At 39.7% G+C, this 23,882-nt stretch overlaps 1 protein-coding gene across 1 annotated transcript in view; it reads left to right on the top strand.

Moving 5' to 3' along the window:
* SPHKAP (SPHK1 interactor, AKAP domain containing) overlaps positions 1-21,369 on the top strand; it is a 51,975-nt gene extending 30,606 nt beyond the window's left edge. The window contains exons 3-10 of the mRNA XM_065640304.1: positions 308-367; positions 3,179-3,313; positions 6,335-6,590; positions 6,870-10,605; positions 13,719-13,997; positions 18,247-18,299; positions 18,384-18,568; positions 21,226-21,369. Coding sequence (XP_065496376.1) covers positions 308-367; positions 3,179-3,313; positions 6,335-6,590; positions 6,870-10,605; positions 13,719-13,997; positions 18,247-18,299; positions 18,384-18,568; positions 21,226-21,369 — 4,848 coding nt within the window. The remainder of the gene's footprint in view (positions 1-307; positions 368-3,178; positions 3,314-6,334; positions 6,591-6,869; positions 10,606-13,718; positions 13,998-18,246; positions 18,300-18,383; positions 18,569-21,225) is intronic.
* Positions 21,370-23,882: the final 2,513 nt, after the last annotated feature.

Here is a 23,882-nt window from a genome sequence, read left to right as displayed (position 1 = left end):
ACACAATCAAATGCATTTTTAACATTCTATGTATTACAGTTTATTGGCAACATTTGCCTGTTTATCACACAAGCTAATTGTCAAAGCAGATAAACTCATGACTCTTACTTTTGCTCCTTTTTTCCTCCTTTCCTAATATCTAGTCTGCTATTCTCTTTGCTAACCTTCCAGCCTTTCTTGTAGTAGGAAAAGGCTTCACGTATTCAGCTACAAGGCTAGAAAAGAAATATATATTGACTTTAAAAGGGTTGCTGCCATTCCAATATGACTTTGTAAACTGCTGTTTCTTTTTTTTCTCTTATTACAGGTTTGTTTTGTGAACTTAGATGCAAACAGAGATGATTGCAGTGATGAGCAAGTGAAACAGGTAACAGTTTAGGTCTTAATAACATGCACAGTGGGTCTAGTCAGGTGTAGCATGACTCTCCAATATAAACCCAGATCAAAATTCTATGGACAAAACAAAGCCAGCCCTGCGTTTTTAAGAAAATAAGAAAAGCTTGGCTATTTTACAAATACCAAGACAAACACCACGTCACGATATGCTATTTAAAATGCATACCACTCAAAAAACCCCTAATATCTGAGGAAGTCACATTTTAAAGGTATGGCCTAGTGTCAGTTTTGAGTGTACATCTTCCTTTATCAGCTCATTTTCATCACCCTGACCAGGTGCCTACGATCAACACAACAATACAACAGCAATATGTAGTAAGTGAACAACGGTAAAATCTCGTGACAATATTCAGGGAGTTTCTCAGTAAACCACTACAGTTAGTTTGCTGAAACCGCTTAGAGCTCATGGGAGGACAACCAATGCTGGGATCTTGCTGCCTCCTGCTAGCCGTTCATTAGCAGGAACCATTTTTCTGTGTCGTTTTCTGCATCTTGGATCTGTGAAAATTCAGATGTCAAAAATAGATATGGGTTCTTGCAGCAAAATTATTTTTCTGTTGAATCAGCAGGTTAACTGTGTGGAACAGCTTGAGAGCTTTAATGTTGCTGAATCCACAGAAGCACTAGTTGTTTCCTAATAAGCAATGGTTTTATTGTTGTTTACAGTGTTTATTAAGGAACAAAAGCTATAGTTTTCCTCATAAGGAAATACAAAAAGTTTCTCCCTCAGTCTTAGAGCTAGATATCTGTAAAAGCCAAGTGAAACTAGCTTTATGTAGCTACCCTTTACAGTGCCAGGAGATTAGATCACTCGCTCACAAGCACAAATAACTTTAAAAGCAGCTGCACGGTGTTTACCTCTCAGCCCCGCGGCAGCGATGCACTCACCGCCCGGGCACCTCTCCCAGCCCCAAGCTCCTCCCGCACGGCAGAACCCGGTGGGCTCCCCAGAGCGCTGCACCTCAAATCACTGCACCCCGACATGCCCACAGCTGGTGCTCCCTGCCTGGCACCGGGGGCTGGAAACAGAGAGGCTGCAACATTTGGCCACATTTTAGGAAGGTAGTTTCTGGAGCAGAGTCAACACATTTATTCGCCATAACCAGGAGATGATACTTTTCTTTTAATTTTCGGCATAGGTAATAAAAATTCACTGCTGGCACAGGTACTGTATATTCTTCTCACTCATCACAATTTTTGTGTATAATACGCAATTTGTGTAAATAAGCATTGCGTGGGGTGGATTTTTATTCAATACACTGATGTAGTGAAAGCATTTCACGGAAGAATTTTAAAGATGTTAGCATAGCTACTGTTCATATGAACTGTATAACTACTTACTAATACATACTGTAAGGATTTTGCATTACCCTTTGAGCCTTGGAATGGGTTAAATTTTGGTGTAAAATCATCATCCTTCCAGACTTTTCCTTTTTTATTCTGAACAAAAAGGAACTGAAGTAAAAGATATACAAAATGCCATGATTTCCTATCTAAGAAATCTGATAAAAGTGTTAATTTAAGCAGTAGAAAAATAGAGATATGTAGATAAATGTGTGTGATAACAGAAAGGTTATAATTTGAAAAAAGAAAAGGATGAGAACGTTTTTGTGCTATACTGAAATGTCAAACTGAATTGAAGCACTGAATTTAGTTATGTCAAATATAAATACTTAGCCTCATCTGAAGAGGCTAAGTCTACTGAAAAGTGAATTATTCCCCAAAGTTGAATTAGATCTGCTAAGCTAGAAAGTTTTATTATATCTAATTCATGCTGAGGAAAAGTAACAGTACTGCAAACTTATTATTTTGAAAATGAAAAAGAAACAATGAAGTATCATTGAATTGCATAGTAACTAAAGCATATGGCTGGGCGCTCAAGATCTGCATTGCTTTGATGGCTTTGCCATTTGATGGGCTGTGTTTGTGCATAAAATGGAGGTGATATTTACTCCTGTTGTAAGGAGTCATCCTTGATTCCCTGTTCATAAAGCAAGCACACCGAGATCCTTGGCAGAAGAGAATTGTAAGCACTCTTAGGGTAAGTATTGTTCTTTTGGTCTGCCCTTTGCACACAAAGGAGCACAGGTGCCTTCTGCACACCACCGGGGACTCCTAGCAGTATCACAATACGGATCTCCTATGCTACATAGCGTCATTGACATTATGACTATTGCCACTTTCGGCTCTAGCAAATACACAACAGGTAGAAAATGCTTGCACCATTACAAATGAAAAGTCATGAAGGTGCCCAGTGGAACAGCAAAGAAATGCATATTTCATCTGTGTATTAAATACTTCCATTATTCCAGATTTAGTATTACACCAATTTGATCAGCAATTTCCAGCCAATTTCCCTTTCGTTTCTCACTTGTCACGTGCCTAGAGGAAGACGGCAGGATTTGCGCTGTTCTCATTACCATACTTACTGAATCTTTTCTGTTTCAGACAATAACAGACACAGTGTTCCCAGTCTCTTAGGAACTCACTCCTAATAGGAAAGCCAAGCATTTAGGTGCACAAACACGATCAAGCAGTTGAGCACACGACAACGTAAGGGATGACAGACTGTCCCACTGGACAGTTTTGCAGAAGTTTATACTGTTGCCATTGTCTTGCCTGGTGGCTCAAAAGAAAGGATGTGCATTTTAGTGCTGCCAGTTCTGTTTTTAGTGTTCTAAAGGGATGCGTATAAGTGGTATTTCATTTTGATGTTTATGAATATAATGGTGCAACTCAGACTTCATTACCTGAAAGCAAAAATTTGTCTTTCATACTGCAGAGGTTGATCAGCGTCTCTCCAAATCTCCCCAAACTCATCAGTTCGATGAACGTGCAGCCACCAAAGGAAAATGAAATAGTCCTCCTGAGTGGATTAGCATCAGGAAACCTTCAGGCTGATTATGAAGTTCCCCAGGTAGGAATCAAACTCATATTTAAGATCACATCACACTTATCAAGGAATTTGGAAAATGGAAAAAAGGAAGCTGAAAGCAAAGGCCTTGCACCAGTTTAAAAGATGAGTGGGAGTCTGCAAACATAAAAAAAAAAAACAAACAGGTCTAACAAAAGTCTGCTAAGCTTGTGCAGCGAGGGGGGCAGGGGCAAGGAGGACAGGAGAGCAATCCCGCTATTCCCTCTAGACCCTGTGGATGTCTGGGTTGCAGCTGATAATACTTTAAGCCACATTAGCAGCTGATCCTTCAGGGAAGATAAGCATTGGTGGTAGAAATGATTCATAAGCCCAGATTTCAAGAATAGCAGGAGTCAGAAGGGCAGCACAGCGGGGGGAAGGGAAAAATGTAACACTTATTCTGTGGATATAGCTCGATCGGGGCATAGCTCCTACAGACTCTCAAGTGAAGTCTTGCTACTTCCCACTTTTGATCCCAATCCGTCTTGTCCCACGCGTGCACTTTGGAAAAGAACTGATGGTATGACTTGGAGATCCTAGGGGCTACTGTAAGCCTGAATGTGACAATGGAAAATAGAGCTATATTAGCAATATCAGAGCTAATACCTCATTTAGCTTCTGTCAGCTTAAAAAGTAATTAATGCATTAATTAAAACTTAACATTTAAAGGAGCTAAAGACAAAGTTCTCATGCTAACTCCTTCACTCCCATTATTGCCAATGAAATGGTCCCTGTCTGTCATCTGGAGGCCAAGAATTCATCTTACTGGCACCACATAGAGGAAGGAAACAAACAATAACATTTGCTTAAAGGCATTTTAATGCACAAGTTCCAGAAGCTTAAGTCCTTATTGTAGCAAAAAGCATTTTCTCCCTCTCCATTTTTATCATTCTTTATTCCTGTTCATATATGTGTAAAGAAAGAGAACAAAAAATACTCCAGTATTTTTCAGCCTGATTCTGATCTCATTTGGCCAAGCATGAATTGGGGACGGTTTCATTAAAGCTGCAGACTTATCCTGGAGTACAAAACTGTCTCATCAAACTTAAAACATGAACAGGCATCTCTAGTTTTATCTGCTGCAGGAAAAAAAAAAAGGCAGAAAACTTTTTTCACTGAAATTATGTTGTGTACAAAAGTCTTCTTGAAGCAAGCCATGAAACAGCTGTATTGCAAAGATCATTGAATTTTATGTTATACCAATAAGCTGATCTTTAAAGAGAGTAATTGCCTGGTTATTGAGCTTTCTTGCAACTTGTGACTAGTGGCTGAATTTAGAAAGACTTAAAAAAAATAAGAGCACAAGCCTGTGGAGCAGTGGAGCTCCAAAGCCCACTTCCTGGGGGGCAAAAACATCTGCAATACACACAAGGGTGTTTTGAGGCCCAGACAAGATGACTCGAGTACCCAAAGTGATCCCCATCTCCACAAGACTATGCCATTGAGGCCGGCAGCCTTCTCAGAGAGTGCGCAGGCAAGCGACACGTGAGAACTAACCTAAATTTCTGTCTTCTAAGATGGGTAAAGCTTTGCATTGAGACTAGGTGCGATGTATTGGCCAGATAAGTACATGCTATGTTTGTCCTTACATTGTTTTGTCTTTCCAGATTATTTCATTTGTAAGGAGAAACATAGTTTTCATACAAGGATTTTTATTCAGCTCTCCCTCAGCCCTTTTCACAAGTACAACCCTGCAAACTGCAGACTGAAGAAACAGCAGGAAAATGTTTGATCTAAGGCTGCATCTGTTTTTAATAATATTTTTCACAATGCTGTGTATGGTCAAGTCTGATTCAGCAACAATTACTTAGCACCTAGTTCAAAAAAATAAAAACAATCTGTCTTTTCTGTCTGTCTTTTAACACACCAATTTATCTGGTTTTCTGTTCAGACACATTTGTTAGGTGGACGGGAAGAGCAGGCTAATAAAACATGCTATGCCAACAAAATACTCATCCCACTCCCTTTATTACTAGATATTTTCTTTGCATTCACACTCAAAGACAAAAGCTCTAGGACAGGGTTACGTTATGCTAGATACGATGCAAATGCAGAGGGGGTTCAGGGCATCTTTTGCACAGCTTAAAATCTATTGCCTCAATCCAAAGCTGGTTCCACTCAAGCTGGCTCCTTCCTGGGGGCCTGGAATTAAAGCATAAAATCACAAGCTGCAAAAGCTTGGCTTTACTTCAGAGTACATCCACACCACAAATGTAGTCCCATGCAGAGATATCTACTTAGATCTGTGGTTCTATAAATATCCAACAGTTTTAATATCAATAAAATGAGTATTACAAGAATTCCTTTCAGTTTCTGACCAACCTTCAACTTAATTGTACAGCTTCTCTGGGTGACAGAGTTTTACAGAAAGGCTCAGCACGGTGTGCAGTGGAGCCCCATTTCCAGTGGGAGATTATACTGGTCTGAAATAACGGGGCTTTGGGCGCACAAGGAATGAGAAGAAGAGTAAAGAAACAAAATAAACCACTATTTTAAAGCATTCTGTATGAACGTGTGAAAGTGACCTGCTCTTAACAATCTCACCAGGCAGTATTTACAGGGTTGCCTTCAAACAAGCGTTGCAAAAGACACACAGACACTATCCTGAAAAGAAATTCATGCCCACAAACAATTCCCTCAAGAGACAGGTAATACTGGGTGGTGTGAGGCCATCCATAACAGTATGTCGCATGGCTCACTCCAACATGCCTAAAAGCAAGTACGTCTCTGTCATTAGAAGAAGAAGTTGATTGAAAACAAACAACTTGGCAATTTCAACAAAATAAAGATGCCCCTGTGATACAGCTGGGTTGTCTACTAAAATGCTTGTATAACAAAAGCTGTCAGTCCAAGAAGTCTTATTTTGGCATATATGTAACTGCACACTGTGTTACAAACATCTGAATGACAAATTGTATTGCACCTTTGCACTAGAATATTCCTGAGATATTTATAGAAACGAAAGCTTAAAATAGGTTTCATTTTTTTAATTAAATAACTGTTTGAGATTCTTTTCTCCTCTAGTGTCCTTGGCTGGCAGATGTCTGCCTGGTTCAGTGTGCGAGGGGGGACAGGAAAAACAGCACAAGCTGCATCATTTTTGAAATAAACAAGTTTCTGATTGGACTTGAGCTTGTTCAGGAGAGACAGCTGCAGATCGAAGCTCATGTCTTAAAGCCCGAGGATGACACAAACTGCTCGGTGTCCTCAATAGAAGAAGATTTCCTCACAGCATCTGAGCACCTCGAGGATGACAACGAAGCTGATGAATACAAAACTGGTAAAAGCGACAGGACTGATCACAATTATGCTATTGTTAGTACTGTGAAACAGCCATGGCAATGCTCACAGAAAGTGCACTTGATGTTAATTCATGCATATATTTATTTGTAGTTTAGAAAATGAACAGCCACTCATATTTTTAAATTGTTATTCAAAGACAAGGATATATAGTTGTGCAGTAGTTTTACAGAGCAGTAATGTGTTACACAGTTGTGCAGCTGTTTCTAAAGTTGCGGAGTACTCTTCAAAAACTGATTTCTTATTTTTATTTTAATAGGTCATGAAAAATTAAGTGTTTCAGAAGCATCTTCAGATGTCAAAAAAAATAAAGGAAAGGGATTTGAAAATCTCCACTACAGAAAAGCCAGGTTGCCATCCATTCTTGAAGGGAACTGCATTAATAAAGATAATTCAGCTACTGGAGTCTCTGAAGCAGTGAATGTTGTGGCTGAAGAGCACATCTTGCAACCTGAAGATAAGTCAGACCAGGAGATACTGTGGCAGAAGGCATTAGCTGGAAGAGCTACTTCATCCTTTAGTACTACTAATTTGACTAGTGAGGTTGAAAATTCTCACTCAGTGCATGTGTTAGAAGATGTTTCTTTAACCAAAATGGCTAAAGAGGAGCTGGAGCCTCTGCATGACCCAACAGTGAAACACAACAGTAAGACAGATGGAGAAAATTGTGCAGGTATCGGGAAAACTGATCCTCCCTCGCAAAATGAGCGGGCAACTACGGGTCAGTATGCCACAAATTTAGCAGAATCTGTTCTGCAAGATGCGTTCATTAGACTGTCACAGTCTCAACCCACTTGTAGTGAGGAGGCTGCAGTCAGCATCTCTGTAGGAAGCTCCTGTAAGTCAGAAGATGTATCTGGTTCCCGATCTTGGAATGAACTCCCCAAGATCGTCATAGTGCAAAGCCCGGACAGTTCTGAGAATATATCTGACTGGCCAGGGTCTGCCTTCCCCAACCTGTGCCACTGGACTGAATCGGAAAGCTCTGCTGAAGTTTCAGATTACTTTGAGGAAGAACATTCAAACGGACATGGCCAGAGTGCACTGGAAGTGGCTTTGGCTTGTGCAGCCACTGTTATTGGAACCATTTCCAGTCCCCAGGCTGCAGAAAAATTCAGATGGGACCAAGAAGCCACAGACTCTAAAAGTGAAGCAGTTGATAACGAAGAACTACACACAGCACCTTCACAGATAGTTGATGATCGTGCTGGCACAGAATATTCATTTCCATCTGCACTGTGTGGCATGACTCAAGTAGCAAGTGCGGTAGCTGTCTGTGGTCTGGGGGAAACGAAGGAAGAGAAGTACCCTGCAACTTCAAGCGGACTTCTGTCTGCTGCTCAGACTTCTGCAGCCGTTACTCTTCATTGTAGCATAGCCATAGGAAGCAGCATGGAGAAGCTAAATGACAGCATTGCAGAGGCACTTCTCAAAGAGACATCAACAATTTTGACAAAACCCAACACATATGAAAATGTAGGGCAGTTTATGGAATCCATAAATGGAAAAATTATTGAAACTGCAGCAAGACCACGGATTCCAAACAATGATGAAGTAATCAGGGATGAGCTCGCGCAAAACTTATCCAATATTATTCTACGACATTCTATTGAAGCGGTTAGGAAGAAGAGACAGTTACACCCCTGTTCAGAAAATGGCTCAAGTACACAAGACATTTTCATGGACACTGCAAATGAGTTGCTTTTTAATATAATATATTTCACTTGCAAGAAAATGAATGACATTAGACAAGTTGAAGAGTGTTCTCCTCTCTTTTCCGAGGGCACAAAAGCAGAGAAAGTAACAAGAGCAGAAGGCTGGTCATCACAGGCACCAGCACATGAAACTTCACGTGGCCCCCTTGATCACTCTGCTGTTAAGTCATTTGGTACATCTTACAGCACTAGTGCTAGCAAAGATCCTGGAAATGCCACAAACACTAGGAAAAGGAATATGAAAGATGTAAACACCAAGGAAAGTGCCACACTGAGTTCAGAACCCACAAGTAGAGCGACAGGGCCTAATGCACATGTTGCAAAGACATCTCCCAAGAAAAGATATCTGAAAAGAACTGCACGAGACTGTTGCAAGTCTCCAAATCAAGGTAACAATCATCATAAGAAGAAAGACTATAGATCATTTTCTGACAGAGAAAACACCTTTGCAAATGATGAGTGCAGGCATGGCATTCAAGAACAGCTGTCTTCCAGTGCCACCATGAATGCAGAAGACCAGACCAAGCTTAAGTGTGAGGCTGTACTAAATAATGATGTTCAGGTTAGCTTGTCTTTATTAGGAAATAATGTATTGCTTCCTTCTCAGCCTGTGCTACAGGTGAAACATTCAAGGGACAAATATTGTATAACAGATTTTGCAGAAGAATTGGCAGAAACAGTTGTCTCTATGGCAACAGAAATAGCCGCCATTTGTCTTGAAAATTCAAATGGAAAGCAGCCATGGTTCTGTGCATGGAAGAGAGGCAATGAATATCTGGTGACCCAGAGTTTATCATGCAGAACCATGAAAAGGAAAAAGGAAACCCATGCTAATGGTTCAGTTGTTCGGAAGCACAGGGCACCTAGACTTAGTGAGATCAAAAGAAAAACAGATGAGCATCCTGAGCTAAAGGAAAAATTGATGAATCGGGTAGTAGATGAATCTATAAACCTTGAGGACACACCAGATTCAGTCAATATCTTTGCAAATGAAGTGGCTGCCAAGATCATGAACCTCACTGAACTCTCCATGGCTGACAGCATCTGGCAAGGTCCAAACCACCCCAGGAACAGGCTGCACTGTGACAGATGGAGCCGAGCCAAGGCCTCAAGCTGTGAGAGCATACCAGAGGAGGACTCGGATTCCAAAGCCTCTTTCAATACCCTAAGCCTAATGAACACCTTTGGTCAGTCTGTGAGCCAGACAAGTTCTGTCTCAAAGCAGTCTAGTTGTGAAAGCATTACAGATGAATTTTCAAGATTTATGGTGAACCAGATGGAAAACGAAGGAAGAGGTTTTGACTTATTATTGGATTACTATGCAGGAAAAAATGCAAACAACATCTTAACTTCTGCCTTACAACAGGTAGCCAAGAAAAATGGTCATCTTAATGTAAGACCAAGTTGCCCATCCAAACAGTCCAGCACAGAAAGCATAACAGAAGAGTTTTATAGGTATATGCTAAGAGAAATAGAAAAGGAAAATAAAGATAATGCATCTTCCCCTCGGAATTCAAAGGACTGGGGCAGCAGTTTGCTACCACCCTCTCTACGGTCACCTTTTTGCTTCAGGCAGTCGTCAATGCCTGATAGCAGATCATCAGGCTCTAGGCTCACAGTTAACATCCCAGTTAAGGCAAATTCATTAGATGGATTTGCCCACCATCACCAAGATTCCTTAAGTGTACAGCCAGTCAGTACCGGGGCTTCTTCAGGTCTTTGCAAGTCTGACTCATGTCTGTACCAAAGACGCAAGGCTGACCAGATAACAGATATGTTGATTCACGAGACATGGGCAAGTTCTATTGAATCTCTAATGCGCAAGAACAAAATCATAGCAGATGAGGCAGAGGCAGACCAGTTTCACAGTGATTCCCCACCACATGTGGAACAATATGCAAACAGACTGGCTGCAAATATTGTTGAAAGTGGTAAGAATTTAATAGTTGTCCAGCAGGATTCCTTTGATTACACAAGCCGAGAACACATGCTGGAAAGTAAACATCCCCCAAGTGCAACTCAGATTCAGTCAAATCCCAAAAGGGATGAAGTAAACCTGGATGAGAAAAAAGAGCATATGAAGAGCCCTGTATGCCTCCCTGCAGGTCAACACAGGGAAGTGCCTTTAATTCAGATAGAAACTGATCAGCGAGATGAGCCAGATAAAGACTCAGAGTCCTTCACTTCGTGTGACCCTTCTGGAATGGAGCAACAAAGCAAAGAAAAGCCTCCAGAAGCTTTTGATGTGAAGCACACGGTCTCCAGTTCCCTACTAGATAGGTAAGTGACAAAACAGCAAATCAGCACATTGCTTTGGAGTTTGTTTTAATTTCCCAGTAAAAACTATTTTGACAAAAGAAGATAACAAGAGAAGCACTTCTAAAGAAATAAGCAGGTTGAGTTCTGACTATAGGTTTCTAACAGCATAAAATCACCCAGTCGTGTATCACAGTGCTGATTTCTGGAGCAAACTTACATTGACTATGACAATACTGATTCTGAGATTCAAATCTAACACTGCACAGACAAGTAAGGTTTCCCTCTATAGATATTTAAGTCTTCCATAATCAAGATAGGAAAGATGGACAAAGTTTGAACTTTGATTTAGCACTGGCTGATATCTCAATTAGAAATAATTAAATAAATAAATATAAATCAGTGTTAGCGTGAAACAGAAGACAGCAGAATTTGACCTATAGTTCTCGGCTATGCTTGTCCATATAACTAGCACTTTGTGTACCTGGAAACACGACCAGACTTCTGAGAGTTTGAAGTTCAGCTTTGTGTTCCAATCTGGAGCTACAAGTCATAAAAATTCTTTAGTGAAGGAAATAAAATAATAATTAAAAGTACCTCTCGCCTCCTTCGGTTCAATATTTCTCTGGCAGAATTTAGACAGAGAAAATAATAAAATTTCATTTTATTTTAATTTAATTTCATTGAGTTTATACCACAGCTTACTACCCTCTCCTTACAGCTGTACTCCTTTTGTTGACAAATCTGCAACTTGCTCTGCATAAGGCAAAGCACAAGCCCAGTAGGAGAGCGCAGCGCAAATGTAGAGGATCGCTGTGGATGCTATGAGGTTAAGAGCAAGGCTCTCTCTCAAGGCATTGCCTATTTTTAGCTATACTTCTTCATCATATCTATTACTTTAATGGTATCTAAACTGCCAATCACTTGGAGCTTTGCAGCACCCCATTATCTCAGAGGGCTAGAAAGAGTGCAGGTGCTAGTGTTAGAAATCATTTTGTAGCTCATTTTATTCCAGGCAGTGCTCCGTTTTGCCTTTGACAAAGCTCTGCTTGAAGCGGGAAAGCATGTACTTTCCTGTGTATGGCAGCAATGAGGTGGATAATTATCATAGTGTCACTATTCTTTCATACTGACTCTCCCCCACTAACCTTCCTCTCCCTTTGAGCACAAACTGCTTTTAATAAGATACATTTAGAAATCTGCCTATTTGGAAACTTGACTGTTTGAAAATGAAGGTATTTTCACACAGTTTGTGGGCCCTTTAGTAACAACTTTTCCTCTGCTTTTGATGCAGAGTTCCTGAAGTGACCACGGGAAGTTAGTAAAAACCTAAAAATACATATAGTGTAGATTTAAAAGCATCAGCACCAATTGCTTTGATCCACTCCTCCTGCATGAAATTAATTGCTACTGTAGATACAGGCACACAGGACTCCAGGCAAAATATCAAACATACATATAGTCAATTAGGAGAAAAAAAAAAGAGAGAGAAGAAAAAAAAAAAGCAGCACCATGCAGGCAGGGAGGAAAGGTCTTCAGGAAGGAAAAAGAGTTGTTTCTTGTACGTAGGCAGCGCAACAGACCCAGTACTGTCACAGATACACAGAAAACATTCCAACCAACTGTTCAGAAGTAGGGAACTGTCAGTTCAAAGCATCGCCAGTCTGAGCTGTAATTGCATAACGAATCAAACAAAACCCAAAAAGCCAAGTAACAAAGCCCACAAAAATCTCTCGTGTTTTGGACCAAGCGTTAGGTGCTACCTGCCCCGTATTAAAAATCTGAAAAACACCACTGCCCTGCAAACTGGCCACTCAGTGCCTTGATATTACTCCAGATGGTGAGTTTTGCACCCAAGGGTCGGGGCTGACAGGGGTGGTGATGTGACAGATGTTGAGCACCTGGCAGAGCAGCGGCCCTCAGGCAAACAAGTCCCGTTCTCCCTGCACAGAGGGCTGCCGCTCTCTGTAGCACCCAGCATCAACACAGCAGCTTCTCAGTTGTCTGGAGAGTGAGAGTGTGGCAAAGGGAGATATCCACTATGATATTGTCTCAGTATATTCTTAATCAGGTTAATTACTTGGGAGCAATAAAGTTTTGGGGGTGATCTCTTTACCTAACTGAAGATATGGTGCTTCAGCCATAACCATAGATAAAAGTCTGAAGGTGAGAACTTCTCTATAGGGATCCGGCAGAGGGTTGCCAGTACATATTGCATTGTCTTAATCACAAAGTTGAAAATGCAGACCATCCAGTAAATATAACAAAACTACAGTTTTGCTTTAATTGTTATTCTGGCACTGCAGTGATACAATCAATTATTTCTTATCATGTGAAAACAAGGGGGTTTGGATTATTATACACTTTTCTGGCTACGTATCAAAAGTCCCACAATAAGTCTCACAAAGTCTAGTTTGGCTCCAAAAATTTACCATATAGCTTTTATTTTTTGTTTGTGCATTTGTGGGAGTATGTGTGTATATATATGTGTGTGTGACATATTTCAAAATATGCAGTACTACAAAGCTTTTCCCATTAACCCTGTATTTTCTAGACTCAGTCTGGGATCCATATTCAGTCTGTTTTCTAACTACCTGTTGCACATCCACCTAAAAAAGGATACTTCATCCTTCCCCAACCTAAGCAGCAAAGATCCTAAGAAACACAGGAGGCTAAGAGTCATTAGTGATTCACAACCCACAAAACTTTCTTATTTTCACTTCTAGACCTCTTTTGGATCTACAATGCTAACAGAGCAGAAAATCCTGGCAAGAAACTTATTCATCCATTAGTACAACAGGGATTTAGTACCAATATATATTTCCAAGAACCACTGTCATTCTGCACTAACATCTACCACATATTTCAACCATTGGTTGACTGAAGTGCATGAAGCAACAGGCCTATGCATTGAGCACTTCTTTTTGTACATGTAAAAGCTTTTGTACAAATTAAACATTTTCTATGTGTATTTCAGTATAAGCCTTACTTCATTTTGTGTTTGTTTATAGCAGCCATAAGGAGATTCCTTTTTAAGACCATCTTAGACCAAACGTGCAACTGGACTTCGTGTATAAATTATAAGCTTACAATTAAATAATAAGCTTACGATCTCTTACATCTGTATAATCTTGCAGCTTGGTTAACTCGAATGAGCAGCATTGCCTGAAGATTGGTGGCACCAGTTTCTTTGCCTATATTACAATATCGATGTGCCTCCTTTTTCTCCCCACCACCAGCACTCCTCAGAGCAGACCAGATGCTGAAATCATTGGAGAGACAAAAACAGCTGAAGAATTTCCAAACCACCTCAGCAGCAGTGAAGAAAGCACTGGCAGCTGGTCGCAGCTAGCTAACGATGAGGACAATCCTGATGACACAAGTAGCTACTTACAACTCAGCGAGAGATCCCTGAGGTACCCATATTATCTGTTCTTGGTATACAATATGGTCTAATCAACCAAGCCAATGATTTGACTACCATGGATCAATAATGAAGGTCAACAGCTCAAGATTTATTCAGAATACTGTAAAGAAAGCCTAATGACAGAGGTCATCTCTTTATTTTTTAAAAATTAGCCACATCATGATTCTTAGCTGGATCTTTTTATTATCATTAAGCAGCCAGATTCAGACAAAGAAAAAACTTCCTGGCACTACTCAGGTGCCTCAGACCTACAATGAAAGGGTCATTGGACAAGCTAATTGCTACAGTCTTTCCTTTGATTTATTTGCTACTATTTGCATAATGTTTATTTTGGCATCTCCTTAGCTGAGACTGGTGGGACTGCTATTCCCACCACATATCTGTGCACTGAGAGCAGAGAAAGAGCCCTGGCACACGGGAGCAGATCACTAGAGGGTGACTGAATTCACCCTGAGTAGGCATAGATTCCAGAGCTCCCATTGCAATGTCCTGCTTTCTGTTCTCTTTCAAGTCATGTTTAAAGATGTTATCTAATCCTTAGAGTTTATATAAAGTGATGTTAGTTTGACTTAAGCCCTTTCACAAATTCAAATTGAGCAAGGTTTTTTCTTTACATGCTCTTAGCTTTAAAATATTGTCAAGTAATTACACCTTTCTCTTCAGTATTAAAATGACAAGGAGGGAAGACAATATGGTAATGAAGCAGGGAAGAGAAAGAGGCTCTGTCAGAGAGCACTGTTGGCTAGTTGAAAAAATACTGAACAAAACTCGTCTGTCAGTGTGGGTGAACAATCATCCAATTATTATAGCATCAACCTTTTAACAAAGTCCTTAGTCTGAGAGAGCTAATGTGTTGTGCCTGTTGGCTCTGCACTGAAACAGAAAATGCTACAGCAAGTCCGAATGCATGGTGTGCTAACTCTGCTGTGAAAAACCTGACGGGGAAAGGAACTGACTAGTCAAACCTTCTGATGCAAGGAAAAATACTATTAGTTGCTTTTCCAGTAAAAATTAAGTTGACTTGCCACACAAAACTTACTTCGGCTAATTGACTTGCAGCCAGCAAATTCACCACCTTGTTCATCAGACTATTACAATATCTGCATAAACATTCACTGCCAAATTTATAATGATGTTATAAAATGAACTGGCACTATTTTTTCCAAATATTCTCAGATGTAATACTTCGTTTGTGTGAAGAAGTCAAAGAGAACACTTGTACGTATTACTAGTCCCAAAGAACACTGGCTTTAATTAAAACCTCAGTCTTTCAGACTAGTCAGAAACATACGAGGCTGTCACTGTACCTGCAGGTTCCACCAGATCCCCAATAGTATTTGAGGTACAAAGTATAATACACTGAAACTGCTGCTGGTTACAGGCATGGAGTCACCCAGCAGGGAAGTAGTATTATGTGATGGGCAACCAAATGCCTTGCTATAACTCACAACATTCAGAGGTATCTGAATCTCTGCAGGTTTTTTCCAGCACATCTCTGTACCCAATAATCCTTTTCAAGGACTCGTGCAGACTGATTGTTTGAGGCCAAATGTTCATTGCATAAGCCATTCACGAGAAGACAGTCCACTTTTTTCTTTCCCTCCACTTGATACGTGTTCCATCTAGAACTATTTTAATAAAAACCTCATTCTGGTAACCACTTACTGAGTACAACTGATTTCGTGAAACTCAACATTAACAGGGGGCAGCCTCCTCACTTTGCTTTGTACGTAAATCAATTTTTAAAAGATATATGGAGACATGTTCAGTGCAGTTTGGCACTAATATTTAAACTTTTGCTTTGTCAGCAATGGCAACAGCAGTACAACTAGCAGTCTTGGCATTATGGACCTGGAAATTTATCAGGAGAACGTGCCATCTTCTCCTGTGATTAAGTAAGTAGTCACTGAAGTGAGATTTGATGTTTAGTCTAATTATAACTGCAAATCATTTATGTCATCTAAAATGTGCCAAGCCCTGCTTTGCACCTGCTGCTGAGCCTGCCGTTAGTTTCAGAAAAAAGCACGTGCTGTTGTCTGTGCAGGGGGACAGCTCTAAGCAGTGAGAGATTAATGGAAAGCCCATCCAGGTGGATCTCTCAAGAGAATATGGATTCACCAACTGCTCTGCCTAAAAGACAGTTTTCTGTAGCATCAGTTTCCCATTGTTCAAGCTTTCCTCTCTGAATAACTTCAAATATTATCAAAACTTTACTGTAATAGCCAGTGAGGTTAAGCAAATAAGGATCAATTAAAGTCAAAGGAAAAAATATTATGGCATTCTTTCCAAGAATAATAGTAATTTGGCCCGAAGTATATCTTTCTTATTGTTCCTTGGCATGTTTCTAGTGAGCATGCAGTAACATTACCAAGAGATGTGCACGTACCTGCCTAAAGGTCCTGGTACCCTGAAACCTGGCATAACATGCCAGCTGGTGAACGTCACGGTGCAGTCAGGGCATGGCCACTGCAGAAGTGTAGGGACTGCACATCACACATGGCACATGGGAACTTTGTGAAGTCACTGACATCAGAACATCTTCACAGCTCATTACCAGACTATGCTACAGCTGTCCTGCTTCCAAGAGGCTCTTTTTTTGAAAGAAATCTGGCCATTCATATTTCTGTGGAGTTACACACATTCTCTCTCAGCTGCTGAGTTGGAGACTAACCTTGTTAAAACATTCCCTTTTTCACAGCAGGCACTGATGCCTCCTACATACCTTCCTAAAGATGACCCCTCTCTCATGTTCCTAAGGACCAAAGGGATCCATTTTGGACTCCCCTTGTTAGCTTCCAGGGTCTGTTCTCAGGTGTTAACCAATAGGCGTGAGGAGTTTGTACTTCTACAACGCAAAGTCAAGGCACAGAATATACCCACTGTTCAAACAGAAAACTGGGGAAAAAAAACTACGGGAAGTTATTAAGCACCTATGATTCTATGTCATGACAAACCATTTGTTGCATGTTGCCATTTTATTCTTTCCTCTCACACTTTGCAGTAACTACTCCATGAGTACTTATAATCTGGATTCTGTGAAGCCCTGGAGGAGATTCTGAAATTCTGTGAATGAGGGTGGCAAGAGTAGCACCCTCCCATGGTAGAAACAAAATCTTACACTTGCAGCATTTCGCTGTTTGAGGATAGAATGGGACAGTCTCTAAAAGCGTAGTCTGAGTGCTGTCCCTCCAGGAGCAAGGAAACAAAATCAATAGCTGTTACATCACTAGTAAGTTTGCAGTCTCCTGCCACATGTGTGATACTGTGTTCAGAAATGGAAGCTGAAGCAGTGACCACATGCCAGGAGTTTGTTTCCTGTAGTTTAACAAGAAAGAGATGGTACATAAGAAATTAAGACCTTTGGAAATTTTTGCAAGGTGTAAATAGAATTTGTTTATCCAAACAGATAATATATTTAAAACCAGCATTAGCTAAAGTAATTGGCAGTTACGATTGTATTTAACAGTGAAAGATTAAACTAGAAAGCAAGACTGGAAAAGATTCAGCCAGGGAGGATAGTACTGCAAAACGCAGACATTGGAAGTTCAGTATTACCCCCCAGATTATGAGACTTGCTGTGTCTTACCATACTGTCATTTACTTGTCATTATATAAACTGTAAAGGGTCGCGGTTGAGACAGGCAAACGACACAGACCAAGTTCTTCCAGGATGCAAGTAGTAGATGCCATTTATTGCCACAAGTGCATTTTTATACAGTTTTACCAATTCATGTGTCTCTTCACTATTGGTTACAAGTTACAGCAGTAACATCTCATTGGCTAATTTTGCTATCATCAGTGTTACTCTTCTACTCCCTTCTCTCTCACGGGTACACCTTAATATCTCCAGATACTCCTTTACTCCCATCTTTCTCACAGGTAGGCCTTAATATCTTCAAGGCTACTTTCTGTTCCCATGCCCTCCATCAGGGAATCCACAGACCCACTGCAGTCCCCCACAGAAAAGATACACAGATCCTGGTGAACTGTAATATACAGTGCAGCCTGTACGAACACTTCATCCTATTACAGGAATAATGCTGCAATTCCAATAGCTTTTCCTGATTTACAGATTAAACAATGGAAATATATTCCTCGTTTTATTGTTTCATCCTATGTAACTTTCTTCTTGCAGTTTTCCAGGTCTTACATTGAGGGAGAAGTTTATCCATCATGAAGCAATGTTGTAGACTGTTCCTAAATGTCACTAATAAGCTTTGTTGTTGTTTGTTTCTAAGTGAATTAGTAGAAGAAAAGGTTTTCCTTAAAGAACAGACAGAAAATACAGAGGGTAAGTTGAACCATATCAATTAAAACACAGAATTTGAAGTTAACACAAGTAATTGCACAGTAACTGTCGGGATTATTTTTCCAGAAAGTACTTCTGCGCTTTCGGTGGGAACAGCCAATTGTCAAAAGGATCTACTGGTGATAAACTTTGATCTAGAACCACAGTGCCCCGATGTGGAACTGCGAGCCACCCTGCAGTGGATAGCTGCTTCTGAACTTGGAATTCCAACCATCTATTTTAAGAAATCTCAGGAAAACAGAATTGAAAAGGTAGTATTTACAGAATTGGGCATATTATTAATTCACTTTAATCACAGTACCAGTTATGATTTATTGAGATTACAGAGCTTAAAAGCTGATGGACAAACATCTTCATTACAGCAAGATGGCAATGCTACTGTATATTACAGGAAGGAGAAGATTAAATGTGTCAGAGTTTAAGGTATGTGAAATAAGAAATTAGTATGTCTGTGGCACAAAAAAAATAGTATCACCATGAGACCATCTCCAAACCCTCTATAACATGCTTTTATGAATCTGTTCACTCTTTCATATCAATGATGCATTAAGTATCAATGCTTAAGGCAGAATTAACAGAAAGAGTCCTTATGTGGCTGCATTTGAAGAGTTGCAGGTGGCTTACGTGGAGTTTAAACATCTAGCTTAAAAAAATAAAAATAAAAGTCACTCAAGTTTAGACATCACACATACAAAGTTCTGCTACTTGGCGACAGTAAGAGCTGACTAAGACACAAGACATAAGCTGTGCTTAAGATCTGCAGCTTTGAAATTCCTTACTCCTTATGCAGGTTCTGCCTTGCCTGAAACACAGATTAGGGAAGCCTCGGGCAGGTCTGAACCTGCGCATGGCTGTTCAGTTGCTACAGCTGGGGGTACAGCAGGGTACCACAGGGGCCTGACAGCTCCTCCTACATTTATGTAAGATCTACCATGGCCAAAGGCACTGGCTTTACAGTCACTTTGTGCTGGCAGAAAAATATTGCTGTTCACCAAGGAATGGGCCCACTGCCTAAATGTACAGAAGAAACAAGACGCAAAATAAAGATAGATCAAAAGTATTAGCTTGGGTTCAGAGTCTTGCATACCAAGACTACAGGACTTCTGACCAGAGCTGAAAGTTCAGAGGACAGGCAGGATGGACCCGCTGTGGAGGCACATCCTTGTGTTATTACTACCCTGAGAGACAGTTTTAGCCCAGGCAGTGACCAACCAGTGATTCCAGTGGAGCCATATTTGCAATCATACATCTGTTACTTGGAAAATTAGACTGACTGCAATATTTGCATCATTGTATGGAAATTATTAATCACCACCCCTGGCTTAGCAATAAAAAAGTGTAACATGTGCCAGTACTCTTGCTCCTGCTCAGGTGTAGCTTAGCCACTGCCAAGCAGCACTTTGAAAGCAGAAGTCTATTTCCAGACAGACAGACACAGACTACCAGAACTGAGAAACCTTCTGAGGTATTAGTCCAAGCCAGAGCACCAAGAGCAACACTGAAGTCCAAAACAGCCAGAAGCAGCACAGACTGTTCCTGTTCCTGAGCGATTAGTTAGTGCTCCATTGCAGACACCACCAAATGCCACCTACAACAGTTCAGGAATAACCAAACCAACCCCTTTTCCAAGGTCAACAAGAACAGCTCAAACCTTCAGGCTTACAAAAAGTGTCACAGTATTCAAATCAATTAATGAAAAAAGTGTTACAAATCAGTATTTTGGTCTTTTAAAATAAGGTCTATAGGAAGATCATTCTGAGTAGCAGAGATATTGTTTGATTTCCTTGAGTACATGCATTTGGGAATCATAAACATCATTTAAAATGCATTCAGCAGCAACAGTCCAAATTGCATCTAATTAAAGAAACAGCTGTCAGCTTTACCCATGTGCTTTGGCAAACAGTTAATTCAATTGCAAAAATACACTAGAGAATAATGAAGCACATCCTGCCTACAACAGTGCTCTTGGAAATTGCGTGCCTATTAAATATCATTAAAATACATGTGAAAAGTTTAGGCTTCAGCATGTAAATAGCAAACAGCTACACTAACCAGACACAATATTTTCTTGTGTGGTTTAAAACTGGAAACATAGAAGGAGCAAGCTAATTAGATATTGATTGTGAAATTCAAAGAAATGAAAAGATTTGATTTTCATTTATGTGCTTCAGAAAAAAAAAAAAAATCAGACCAGATGTATGACACTGTGAAGCCCATTATTATGTACAAAGTGGACAAAATTCCGGATTTTTTACAGCTGCTTAAGAACATATATTTAACCTCTGGTTTACCTGGAAGTTTAAAAAAAAAAAATAGATCCTCTTTGTGATTCAATCACAGCTGTTGCAAATGTCTTCATGTGACAGAAGTTCACCCAGAATTCCCTCTCACCAGCACTATGTGAATATTTAAAATACTGTGGGATGTATGTGTGGAATTACAGAAAATTAAATATCAATTAAAATATAGCTAGAGGTCACGAAAAGGGTTTTTTTTTTAAATTTTTCTTTAAAAGGGATAGTCACACTTCTGTTACTTTGACAGCAAGATGTCAATAACAAGGGAAAGTTGTGATCCTTTATCAATCTCACTTTCATTGCAATAAATAAGAAATAATTGACAAGAGCAGCTAATTTAGAAAATGTCATGAGATCCAACCAGTCTTTGGGGAGCTATGGAACTTCAGAAATGAAGTTCTATAAATAGAACCTTTATGTTGCTCTGCGGTGAATTGTGTTCCCTCCCTCACACAGCAGTGCATTTACAAAGGCTGGTCTTACAGCAGTCTGTGTGTATTCATGTAACAAAACCTCAGCAGAAAAGTTAACCAAATCCTAAATGTGTTTTGTTGGTTTTTTGGTTTGTTTGTTTGGATTTGTTGTGTTTTGTTGTTGTTGTCTTAATTTAGTTTTTAGATGTTGTGCAATTAGTTCAACGGAAGTCCTGGAAGGTGGGGGATATCTTCCATGCCGTGGTGGAGTACTGCAAGCTCAGCGAGGAGGGCAGAGAGATGGCACCAAGCCTGTTCGACTGGCTTCTCGAATTGGGTTAAGAAAGTACACCTGTTCAGCGTTTTTGTTTGATTCCAGTTTAAGTAAGCAGTGGTTTGTGTAACACTCTGATTTCTGAACATCACTGAATAAAATGAGCAAAGATATACAAATTCTACAGAAACAGCACAAGTCTATTCCACAAGTGAACAAAGAGCAAAGTGAAGCCAAGGTGTATTGTATCTGTCTGTATCACGAGAGGCTCCTGACATATTGTGCTATAAGACGTACTGTACTAGGAGGGGATGGATTTTTAGCCTTCTGAATTAATGGACTAGACAGTAAAGGCTTAATTAAGTACTAACCTGTTCCACTTTCATCCATTTGATTAAATCAATCACCTAAAATGGGATAGTACATTTAGTTTTAAAACACCAATATTTGTACAGTTTAACTATTAGAACTAGAGTGTGCTACAGGATGCCTAGAGACACCCATGTCCCTATTTTTTTTTTAATTTTATTTTTTTATTATTATTTTTAGTCCCCATAATTTGCTAAGGGGTAAAAACTTTCGAATACTTAAGAACTTTGCAGTTAGACAACACTACAAAAAGCTGCTGAAAACACATTTTAGTTTCTTTCCATGTGATTATTTCTCTTCCATAGCCATTCCTCATTCCTGTCTTCTCAAGGAAATAAAATCTAGACTCTTAGTTATTACTCTCCAAAAACTCCATCCTTCTCCCGCGGAGGCAGCGTGGTTCAGCACAGCTGCAGCTCTGCCAGGCGGGGCTGCAGGTTTCCAAGCCCCATCCCAGCACAGACCTGCGCCACCTCGGGCACGTCACTTCACCTCTGTGCCTCAGTGTCCCTGCCTGGTTAGAGGGAGCAATGGTGGTACATTTGTTACCTAAAGTGCTTCTGTTCAAAGCACTATGTAACATACTACATATCAGTTAAAATCAGTGAAGAAAAGAAAATACTATTTTAATTTTAGTTTAATCAAATAAATTGTTAATAAGGTAAAGAAATGCATACCTGAAAAAGAGTACCATCTCATCATTAAAACCTTAATGTTAATTTTTGTAACTTACAAGAAAGCAAAGTGATTATTAAAATTTCAAGAGACATATTTGTTCATTTTGGATATAAGTGTTTGGACTATATGTGATAGTTCATTGTGCTATAACATTTATATAACTGTTTGATAAGATATACTATGGTATCGTCTTGTTGAGATGATCTGTTAGTATCATGCACTTAATTATACATTCTCTTGACTTGGCCAAAGAGATTCATTTTGAATTTAAAGGTAAAAATAACTTATCACATCGCAGCTCTTCTGTGATTTGTTTCTTTGAAAAATATTTCTCTTTCATCTCTCCCTACGCAAATAGCATACTAGAAAACCTGCCCGCTTTTCCCAATAAAATATTTAAGAGATGTTTTATTTTCCATAGCGGTATATGCTTCTGTAATATTTCTTAGAGGGAGAAAAAAAAGCTATCCTTTTGCACTAAATATTTTTGAAAATTTTGAAGTAGTTTTAAATAATTTATGAAAAAGAGCCATATTCTCAATTTTATCTTTAAAACCATTCCTAAACTTGCATGATTGCATCACTCATTTGTTATGAAATAAAAATTGTTAGTGAACCAAAATCTAATGTGGAACATCAAACGTGATGACTAATTCTACATCTACTCTTCGGTGTACACAAAAGAGTGAAGGTCACTTTACTGTCAAGATAAAGGTCAATTTATTGCACACACTGAGCATGGCTGTGCAGTCCCTGAGCCTGTTCCTGGGAACTGCTGAACATTCATAACTCCCACCAGCATGAGTGGCAGCTCTGAATACTCAGCATTTCTGAGGCTGAAAGTTACTAAAAAGTACCAAATATAGACTTAAAGTGCTTTATTTGAGTTAGTAAATGGGAAAGTATATTCATTTTTAAACCAAATACAATTAGTTGTCAGTATACCATTTTTTTGCTGTGACAGAATAAATGTTTACTTATCCTACAAAGCACAAATATCATGACAGAGGTGTAACAGTGTGATGCAGTTTCTCTGTACAGTAGTTCTTAATGTTGCGATTTATTCAGAAATAAATTTATGTTATAATGTCTGCCCTCTTTGCTTTCCTAAAAAGTTCATGAACATTCCATTGAACTATTGTGGGTTGGACTAGATGATCTCCAGATGTCCCTTCCAATCCCAGCCATTCTGCGATTTGCCTGCCATCCCTGTAGCTTCTCAGAGCTCTGCTTCTGAATGACAACTCGGCCCAAACTAAGACACGTCAGAGCAAGCTCCAGATCTTACCTCAGCACCAAAGCCATGGCTTCACTCTGGTTCCACAATCCATTTAAGTGATACAAGGCTAATTGTAACATTACTCTTACCACAGTAAACCAAGGAGAAATTACATGTTCATTGCTGACAATTACCCCCAGAATAACTCCCAACATACCAAATCTCTAGCAGTGCTCACTCTAGCTGCTTTCAGTACCTGTAAAAGTGGGCAGGGGGATAGGGAGACGCAAGTTCAGGAGTTTCTTCTGCTTGTGG

The sequence above is a fragment of the Caloenas nicobarica genome, chromosome 8, assembly GCF_036013445.1.
Source record: "Caloenas nicobarica isolate bCalNic1 chromosome 8, bCalNic1.hap1, whole genome shotgun sequence".
Lineage (NCBI taxonomy): Eukaryota > Metazoa > Chordata > Aves > Columbiformes > Columbidae > Caloenas > Caloenas nicobarica.
Note: the sequence above shows the minus strand (reverse complement) of the source record. Positions and strands in the feature narration are given on the sequence as shown.